This window comes from Guillardia theta (assembly GCF_000315625.1).
Source record: "Guillardia theta CCMP2712 unplaced genomic scaffold GUITHscaffold_23, whole genome shotgun sequence".
NCBI lineage: Eukaryota > Cryptophyceae > Pyrenomonadales > Geminigeraceae > Guillardia > Guillardia theta.
In genome coordinates this window covers 546,313-555,453 of record NW_005434651.1, presented here as the reverse complement: position 1 = coordinate 555,453, position 9,141 = coordinate 546,313, and the positions used below count along the sequence as shown (strand labels likewise).

Genomic DNA, 9,141 nt, shown 5'->3' with positions numbered 1-9,141 from the left:
CTGGACGGACTCTTCCGAACCAGATGTCACTTGCATGAAGGATGACGCAACCTTGACAAGCTTCAGCTTCGGGAGAGGAGGAGGAGGAGGAAAGAAAAAACCGATCATGTGGAGCTTTGCCTGAGCAGCGCCAGAGACTGCCTGGAAGACGGAGCTGAAGGAATAGCAGTCACGAGAAAACTTCACAAGAAAAGGGAAAGGAACAGGTGGACAAACAAAACTTGGATTGTATGCAACGGACAAGGAAGTGTGAAAGACGAGGAGGAGGAGGGGCAGGGGGGGGGGGTCAAAGATGGTGGTGGTGGTGGAGGAGGAGGAGGAGGAGGAGGAGGAGAGTTACTCGGAATTCTGTCGCAGCTCGCAGGAGCGGAGGGTAACGAGGGCTGCATCTTCAATCCCGATGCCCCTCTCAGTCCACCTGATAGAGCAGCTGCGCGGAATCAGGATGAAGCACAAGGGGAGGAAGAGGAGAAGATTGGCAAACAGGATCAAGACAGAGCAAGGGAAGGCTTGGGATCAAGAAACAGCAAGGGAGGGTCAGGAGCGCATAAGAGGGAGAGGAGAGGGAAGGGCAAGGGGATATCACGTGTCACAGTAGATCCTCCCCCTGTGAAGGATTCTGAGTGCGAAGAGAGTGCAGTGAGTGAAGTTTGTCTTCCATGACAAGACTTGTGAGTCCTGCGATCTCATGTAAGATGAACAGGCCAGCGAGGAGGGGAAAGCAGAGACAACAGAGAATAGAACAGAGGATGGAGAAGATAGTGGAGAAAGTGAAGAAACGTGGCGGAGGCGGGAGAAGAGGAAAAAACAGATGAGAGGAAAGAATAGGGTATGAAATTCACATGTCGGCCTACCTGCATCAAGTAGAGGCCAGTTGAGGCTTTTTCTGACATGCAAGTCACTTCACTTGAGGACCAGCAGCTCGTCGCATCCTCACCATACTCGCCTCCTCCTATCCCTCCCACTTTGCACTTCCTGATGTGAGCCCCTCCACCGTGTGAGCATATCATCGCGATTTCCCCTGCTCATACTATCACAACCTCCGCCTCCTCACTCCCTCTCCAGCGTCTTCCTTCCTCTTAATCGATCAACCGGAGAGATTCGAAATGATATCTCCCCAGATCATTCTTGCTCTCCCCCCAGCGCGCTTCTCACCGGCAGACAAGATCGAACAGTCTTGAAACATCCATGGATGCCCCCACACACTAACCGTCGCCTTCATCGCGCTGTCCTTGGCTTTCTGCCTCATCTTGTCAGGCATCTCTCAGCCCCTCGACTGCCAATGACCTTGAACTTGTAACATTGAGAAGGAAACAGGTTGCAGAGCTTCAGCCCTCTGCAACACGTTGTAAGCTATCCTTCATCAAACTCCATTCAGCATCAGACTTTCTTGGCCATCGGAATCAACAGCACAATCATACAATCATCATCAAGATCCAACTACAATCATACATCCGTCCATAACAATCAACTGAGAACAACCACAACAGGTCCCGGCAGCACCAAGACTGTTAGCCTGTACACCTGAACGATCCTCCGCTTCCCGGCTGCGACCACCAGTATCCTCGGATGATCGGACAAGGTCGAGACTGGTCCTCCATCTTTCTCTGGACGTGGAGAATCTGATAGGAGGGAATCCTGATCTCATTCGCGTTCACAAAGCTTCCGCTCCTGCGCTCCTCGTCAGACCCTCGTCAGCTCCTCTCCTCGCGTCTCGTCTCGTCACCCGTAAAATGCGTGAAGGGCACTGAGGAAAGGGGCGTTCCTGATCTTTTGGTGTAGACTCTCCTGCTTCTCGTCATCGTCCAAGGAGACACAGTTCGCCTTCGCCCCGCTGCAGAGCCTCGTCAGGCTGGTGTCATCGCCTTGCAGCATATCACCGCAACACTGTAGGACGGATGAGATTAGACGGAAATCCGTCGAGGATGGTCGACATCAATGTATCAATCTATGGACGACTCAGACCACTGATCGTGACATTCCTGCTACCTTGTGGTTGTAAGATTCCATGAGCTTGCATGCCGTGTTGTACCGCAGATGCTCTGTGCAGAGCATCGTTACACGGACCTCCTTCTTGTCAAAATTCGAAGATTACCGACGATCGGGTCGTCTGTGTGGGACCAAGAATGCAACGCGATCCCACAGAAGGCACAGACTGTCCTGTCTAGCAGACAAGTCAGAAACATCTCTACCCACACCTTGGTCCTTCCTACCGAAATAAGCAGAACTTGGGCACCAATAGAACCCTGCATGGCAAAGTCGCTCAATGCTCAACGGAAAGTGATTCATGGACGGGAAATATTCTCCATAGGTGGAATTCCGGCAGGACATCCTTGTGAAGTTGCAATCCTCCCTGGAACAAGACGTACAGGACAGTTTGGTCAGCCCTGCTGGAGTTGACAGCTGCGTCCGCTCTGCCATAACGTTGATCATGGAGTCGCACTTGACCTGAAGGGCAAGAAGCATGACAGAAGAAGTAAGAGCTAGAAGCATTGCTGTCTTGACGGCTAAATCTGTGTTGGCCCCTCGTGTATCGATATGAAGTCATCTTGCCAAGAGCACGTCATGGCATCCCATTTCGAGAGATCATACAGATGAACTGCTGCTTCTGACGTCTGTTATCACTGATTGCTGTCGCATTTGATTTGTGCTGTCTTCCTGTGACTGTGCCCTTGCCAACCACACAGGTGGAGATGATTCAGTTATCACTGAGTGTGAGCTGCTGCGATAGCGAGCACGACATGGCGATGATGGCACATGCGACGACAACATGTTGCTTCAAGCATGGCATGCTTGGATCCTTGGACGGGGAGTACGGCGGGTCGCTACAATAATGTCTAGAAAATGGGGGGTAGGGTTGATTCAACTATGTACCAATCACGGGGTGATTTGGGGTGAAAACAAGGGTGGTCTGATCATAGATGGGGGTCATGGTGGTGGGTAGTCGGGCACCTCACCTAGTAGACGAGTTTGCAGTGCAGCAGGACGAGCGGGAGGAGAGGAGTGGAGAGGAGAGGAGAGGAGAGGAGAAGAGGATAGCGAAGGAGGATGTGATGGTGGAAGGAAAAGGGATGTTGGTCATGGTGAACACTGGGGAGTAACACAAGGTGCGGTTTCAAGCGAACGAGCGGCTGTGCAAGGTCCAGTGAGGAGGGCAGGGAAGATGGAATCGCAATCACTCTTCTGCCTCCTCCTCTTCCTCCTTCCGATCGCTCTGGGGAGCCTTGCCCATGTTCACAGAGCCGATGCTCCGCAGCACACTCCGGTGACGGTGGCAAGGGGGTGCGCGGCTTTTGCCTTCCCCGGACATGTTGTGCTGAGAGGAAAGAGAGCGGAGAGCAGGGGCTGCAGGGTTCGGTTTCAAACAGCGAAGATCAGCCTGCAGGGGAGGAGACAGTCTGTTCTTCCATTGTGCATGCAGGACAAAGATCCGAATGAGGCGAACGAAAGGCCCAGCGACAAGAACTCAAACGCGTCTACAATATTGCAAAGCTGCCGGTCTGAGTCAAACGGTGAAGACCAAGGAGGGAGCATAGAGGAGGCGAGGATGATGCTCATGAGGATACAGAACACAAGCGCCATGCTCAACGAAAGTTTGGACACCACCAGGACCCTGAATGAAGGCAGGAGACGTGTCAAGAACGCAACGCTGACTCAGTCGGAGGCAGTGAACGCGGTCATCGTGGGGAAAGTCATCATAGATGAGTTCGTCCTGAGGAAGCAGCCAGAGGGAAAGCTGATGCGCGTGGCTCTGGGAGGAGGGGGACCGCAGGCAGCGATCGGGGCCCGTCTGTGGAACGAGGGGACGGGGCTAATTGCGCCAGTAGGCCAGGAGTTCTCAGAGGAGATCTTCATGAGCAGCCTTGAACTGTCCGACGTTGACACGCAGGGGATTTCTAGACTGAACGGGTTCGTGACTCCGAGGAATCAGATCCGATACGAGTCCGAGAGGATGGTGTGGACGCCTGGGGATGGGTGGGAGAGCTGGCCAAGTTTCGTGAGGCAGGAGATACCTATCCCTCCCTCCTACACTGAGCCCAAGGTGGTTCATATGATCACTGAGGGTTGCGGGGCTTCCGAGACGCTGCTGAGCGAGAAGATTATCTCGAATGCGAGGCAGGGTGGAAGTACTGAACAATCAGAGGGGAGGAGGAGGGGGGGGGGCAGGGCTCCTTTCCTTAGTGTGGAACCTGTGATCCATGACGTCACCATCGCTACGCTGGAGACTCTGCGGAAGCACACGGCGAAGGCCGACTTCATCTGTCCTGACTGGGATACGGCGCTGAAGATCTCGAGGCTGATCCAGGGGACGATGCTGAGGGTCTCGGGGAGCGCCTTGCATCCGAAACTGATGGGGAGGTAAACTTACATGAGCGCTGAGCTATTTGACCCAGCGCGAAGGTACGAGATCTATGAAACCCAATCGAACTTCAGGAATGTCTACAAACTTCAAGTAAGGGAGAGGAGACTTCAAGGACCTTGTGTTGTGTGTTGTTTTTCTGAAGCCTCCATGGCAGGATGGCAAATACTTCATGTACTTCTTGCCCGGAGAATCCGGGGCTGGAAGGTGGTATATCGGGCCGACAGTCGGATCTACCACCGCATGCATGTGAGGAAGAGACCTGGAAGGGACGTTGAACGAGGGAGTGCGGACTTACTTGGTTGTATCGAAGGTTTCTAGACAGCGAAGCGGTTTCGCCCGAGGAGTGTGTCGATGGAGTTTGGAGGGTGCGGGGATTCATGCGTTCTAACATTCTAACATACCTGACACCCGTTGGTCGGGTTCTTGCAGGAGTATTCTGCTTACACGTCACAATGGCTTCCCAACTCGAACATCACGGTGGATCGGCTGCTCAAAGACGTGACGATCTTGGACCTTAAGCATGAAAGGTGCCCACATGTTGTTGTTCCTTCCGGGGAGTGACGTTGGACCTCAGGAGGACATTCTCCGTTGTGAGGGGGAGGATGTTGATGCAGAGCGGCAAGAACGCTGTTTGCAATGTTTCAGAGATCATCTACGACGATCAACAGAGGAAGATTCGAGTCGTGTCAAGGCAGGAAGATGCCGAGAACTCTGACGAGTTCTTCCTGCACAAGTCAAAACCTGTCCAGAAGATCAAGCAGCTGATGCGATTGTACGACTTCTGCTCTCTTTGATGCCAGCACGTGCCTCCTTGACGCTCTGAACCCCAAGATGCTGCACTTGCGGAGTTCCATGGCGAGACGAGCCCAGCGATCGCGTTCCGTGGGAGGAGGTTTACTCTTGCTCCTTGTCCCATCTCGACTCATCTTCTCTAACTCCTCCTCATTCAGGTCGTGGACTCGATCGCTGGCAAAGGTCTGCTCTTGTTCTGCTGAGCAGGATGACAAGTTTGTGACTTGTTTACTCGCGCAGTTCGGGCGCAGACCGTTTGGAAGGCGGTAGTGGACGACCGAACAGGCAAGGTCTACTACTGGAACACGATCACCGACGAGACTGTCTGGAGTCGACCGCCTGAGCTGCTCCGCGTCAGCCGGTTGCCATCCCCCAGACACCTCCAGCTGGGCCCTGAGCAGCCTGACAGGTCACTGGAGACCTCGATCAAATCTGTGCGGAACATGCGAGGCTACATTACTCCTATAGGTCAGCCGCAAGGAGAAGGAGAGCTGGGGGAGGGGGAAGACGTGGAGGTGGGGGTGGGGGTGTTGGGGAAAGGTGCAAGAGCGGATGGGCCAGGGGCAGGCGGGGGGGCAGGAGGGGCAAGGGGCCTCAGTCAAGTGGGCTATCTGGTTGGGGTAGGAGCAGGGGGGGGCAGCATTTTTCTTGTTGGTTGACGATTTTGGTGTCTGAAGAGGGCAGCACCAACATCACAGACGAGCGATACTCCCTGGACGAGACGCCGCAGAGTGTGCTCCCTCGGTCAGCTCGCGCTGAGACGCGCCCTCCTCCTGCTGACGCCCAGCAGGTGCGCGAAGTTGCTGGGGATGAAGCACGGAGTGCTGGCGGTGAGGAAGGGCTCCAAGGGCTCCTACGTGTGGGACTCCCGAGATCCAGGAAGGATCCTGGTGGTGCCGGCGCTCCAGGTGCCTGTGGTCGATCCTACAGGAGCAGGCAACGCGTACAGCGCAGCCTTCGGCGTGAACCTCTCGAGGCTCCTGCGGAGGCGCCGACTGTCCCGGAGCATGGCCATAATGATCAGTGCATGCCGGGCCACTGCCACAGGCATGGCTTGACGTGCTGTCAGTGAGGTCCGGGGCGGCTGAATGCCTTGTTGAGCAGGTGGAGCCTTCGTGGCGAGCAAGGGGATGCCGGTGGTTAAGAAGTCGACCCAGGAGTGGCTGGAAAGAGAAGCGCGATCTCTGCTGGCTCGAGTGTTCTATATTAAAGTTTGACACGGCGCTACTGCAAGTCCGCTCCTGAATCCGGTGCTACTCGACTCTGAACTCTCCTCTCAGTGTCTCCTCCCGGCCCGGCCCGGCCGGTCATCGCCGGGATCTTGCCACTCGGCCCGGACCGGAAACTCAGCCTGTGCCCGGCCGGTCCGGGCCCGAACTCGCCTGCTGGGTTCTCTCAGACTTCGTGAAATCGAATTCATCCCGCCTCGCCATGGCGTCTTGCGACGAATGTCAGGTTTGTGGGGGAGACGAGGGAGTGATGGAGCAGGGAGCAGGGAGCAGGAGGAGAGGAGAGGATCCGAAGAAGGATCATTGCGGCCTGATAGTTGGTAGAGCAAGGCAAGCAGCAAGGAGGAGCAGCAAGGAGGGAACGGGAGTGATGATAAGCAGGAAGCGTTGGGGAATGAGGAATGCGAGCGAAAGCTTGGGATCTGACCTGTCTTGCTGCTCTCCTCTCCTGCAGGCGCTGATAGAGTCCGGTGCTCCTCCGGACACCAAATGTGTGAGTGAACAAGATCTGTGCTGATTGACTTGACGCTGATCTTGCTCCTCGATTCTTCATCGCCATTTTCTCGCGACCGTCAACGCCTGGATAGGATGTAAGAGATATTTCTACCACTAGCGCTGTTGAGTCGTACTGAGTTGTTTCTTTGCTTCTAATGCATTGCTCTCCTGCTTCTCCTTCAGAAATGCGTAAGATCTCTGGAGTTTGTTGCCACCCACTGACTGGCTTACAGAAACAGGTCAAAGTCGCATTGGCGTCTGAAAAGTCTTGACCCGCAGCACACAGGAAGAGACGGACGAGGAGATCGCTCAAGCCATGCAGCAGCAGGAGATCGAGGAGGTCGAGGAAAGATCGGCGGGTCAGCCCGTCACCAACGCGCGCAATGGCGAGGAGGACATGGAGATAAGACAGGATCCATGTATGAAGCATGATCCCGGGAACCCAAAGAGAGCAGACGTGTCGGAGAGAGCGTCAAGATTCACTTCTACCTTCGTCAGGAAGGCGGCGAGTGTAGGGCAGAAGGTGGACAGAGGTGAACGACGTCGAGGTGATGCTTTTGTTTACATTGGCCGATCAGGTCTTATGAAGGCAGCATTCATGTTCGACAAGGAAGCAGACAAAATTGCAGACTTGGCGAAGGAGAAGGCGGTGAGCCCAAGTTCATGTTCATGTTGGATCCTCGTCCTCGTCCTCGTCCTCGTCCTCGTCCTCCTACCTGGTGCATCTTAGTCATCAATAATGCTAACCTCTGCAGTCGACCGGCTTTTCCTCCCTCTCATCCAAGGCAAGCTCCCTCAAGTCTGTGATAGGAAGGAAGGTGATCGTCATCATCATCGAAACCTCCGATGTTGACGCGAGAGAAGGTCAAAGAGGTCGGCAAGTCAACCATCATCACTGAAGCCATGCAAGTGCGCCTGTCCCTCTTGCCGTCCTCCCCGCCCTCATCCTTGCTTCCTCTTAGGAGGTCAAAAGTGCCCTAGAGATCGAGAAAGTTGAGCTCGAGACTCCAGCCGTTGCCATCACTTTGACGGTGTGAAGACATGCCCGACCCTCCTCCTCCTTTACCACCACAAGCTCCTCCGACTCCTCCCTACCCCCATCCCTGACCCCGTTCTTCATCACACACACCTTCCTCCTTTCTCTCTTTCTCCTCCCCCTCCTACAATCCTTGTCCTCTTCTTCCTGTTATTCCCTTTTTCCCTCCCTCTCCTCCGCCTCGTGCTACCACTCTCTCTGATCCCTCCCCCCTTGCTCCTTCTCCTCCTGATTTTCTGCACTAGACCCGGCAAGGCTTCGGTTTGACTTCCATGGCACTTCACAAGGACTCGATCTACTGCACGCTGGAGAGCAGCAGCATGGTGGGCAAACTCGGCTCCTTCCTCCGAGGAGCATCGCGGAACAGCAAGGGGGAGATGACGATCTGGCACGAGGAGCTTGATGGCAAGTACATGCAGCGAGATATTAACCTGGGGAGCGAGTTGGACGGCAGCTTCTCCTCCATAGCCAGTGAGTCTTTCCCCTACCCATGTGTTTCTCCCTTCTTCTCCCCCTCCATAATTCTTCCTCCTCCTCTCCCTCTCCTTACTTCTTCCTCCTCCCCTCCATCACCAGCATAGCCAACATTACCATAGCTGCTACTCAATATCCACTTGATTCCAAGTCTTCGACCCCTCCCCTCCACCTACTTCCTGCGAGAGGAGGAGGAGGAGGAGGAATTCAAGGTTCCTTGCTAACAAGGAGGTTCCAGTATCTGGGGACGGCATGTTCGTGCTGGGGGATGCCAAGGGAAGCCTTTGGGTCCTCGAGCAGAATATCCAGCACATCGAGAGCAGTTCGACAGCTGCAGAGCTCAAACTCCTCCACAGCAGCCAGTACCACACCAAGAGAGTCTCCTCCCTGGTACCTGCTGGGGTCTGCCGAGCTGGTAGCCGAGCTGAGACATGTTGCAGCACTGGAGGGGGAGGACGAGGACGATCGTGAGCGCGGGGCAGGTCCACTTGTCTCCTGCATCCTCCTGGTCCTGATGGGATGCTGAAGGATGGAGTCCTCAAGCTTGTCAAGCCGACGCGTCCAGCTGGACTCGGGCAGGTGGTGCGAGGAGGAGGGAAATGCCGCTGCTGACAGCATGAAAGCTCAAGGTGGAGACGCTGCAGGAGCTGCGAACTCCAAACCACTCGCCGATCGTGCGCACTGCCATGCACCCTGACGAGCAGAGGGTAGGGGATGCCCGGAGTCCTCCTCCTCCACACCACCACCAACCC

At 55.1% G+C, this 9,141-nt stretch overlaps 4 protein-coding genes across 4 annotated transcripts in view; 3 read left to right on the top strand and 1 right to left on the bottom strand.

Annotated features, from left to right (window-relative positions):
* Positions 1-582: 582 nt before the first annotated feature.
* Positions 583-2,493, bottom strand: GUITHDRAFT_137046 (hypothetical protein; the record flags this gene model as incomplete). The annotated part of the gene is made up of 11 exons (XM_005835025.1): positions 583-678; positions 855-886; positions 938-1,021; positions 1,156-1,240; positions 1,288-1,336; positions 1,525-1,671; positions 1,727-1,887; positions 1,990-2,042; positions 2,096-2,164; positions 2,199-2,246; positions 2,370-2,493. 11 exons carry the CDS (start codon positions 2,491-2,493, stop codon positions 583-585), a joined length of 948 nt encoding a protein of 315 aa, XP_005835082.1.
* A 497-nt stretch (positions 2,494-2,990) lies between these two features.
* On the top strand, positions 2,991-3,740 carry GUITHDRAFT_151924 (hypothetical protein; the record flags this gene model as incomplete). The annotated part of the gene is made up of 1 exon (XM_005835024.1): positions 2,991-3,740. A coding segment is annotated over exon 1 (454 nt), but the record flags the coding sequence as incomplete, so codon positions are not given.
* A 1,351-nt stretch (positions 3,741-5,091) lies between these two features.
* Positions 5,092-6,381, top strand: GUITHDRAFT_151923 (hypothetical protein). Its single transcript, XM_005835023.1, has 8 exons — positions 5,092-5,135; positions 5,195-5,255; positions 5,314-5,338; positions 5,396-5,516; positions 5,565-5,623; positions 5,833-5,899; positions 5,946-6,202; positions 6,260-6,381. Exons 1-8 carry the CDS (start codon positions 5,128-5,130, stop codon positions 6,370-6,372), a joined length of 711 nt encoding a protein of 236 aa, XP_005835080.1. The 5' UTR covers positions 5,092-5,127; the 3' UTR covers positions 6,373-6,381.
* Positions 6,382-7,064: 683 nt separating this feature from the next.
* GUITHDRAFT_106178 (hypothetical protein) overlaps positions 7,065-9,141 on the top strand; it is a gene marked incomplete at both ends in the record, with an annotated part of 2,635 nt that continues 558 nt past the window's right edge. The window contains 10 exons of the mRNA XM_005835022.1: positions 7,065-7,118; positions 7,166-7,412; positions 7,458-7,528; positions 7,635-7,697; positions 7,744-7,788; positions 7,842-7,910; positions 8,161-8,386; positions 8,628-8,791; positions 8,918-8,968; positions 9,019-9,096. Coding sequence (XP_005835079.1) covers positions 7,065-7,118; positions 7,166-7,412; positions 7,458-7,528; positions 7,635-7,697; positions 7,744-7,788; positions 7,842-7,910; positions 8,161-8,386; positions 8,628-8,791; positions 8,918-8,968; positions 9,019-9,096 — 1,068 coding nt within the window. The remainder of the gene's footprint in view (positions 7,119-7,165; positions 7,413-7,457; positions 7,529-7,634; positions 7,698-7,743; positions 7,789-7,841; positions 7,911-8,160; positions 8,387-8,627; positions 8,792-8,917; positions 8,969-9,018; positions 9,097-9,141) is intronic.

Coding starts and splice junctions, on each gene's coding strand:
- GUITHDRAFT_151923 (XM_005835023.1), top strand. Junction 5,624..5,832: donor AGGCTACATTACTCCTATAG/GTCAGCCGCAAG, acceptor TGGTGTCTGAAG/AGGGCAGCACCAACATCACA. Junction 5,900..5,945: donor CCGCAGAGTGTGCTCCCTCG/GTCAGCTCGCGC, acceptor GACGCCCAGCAG/GTGCGCGAAGTTGCTGGGGA.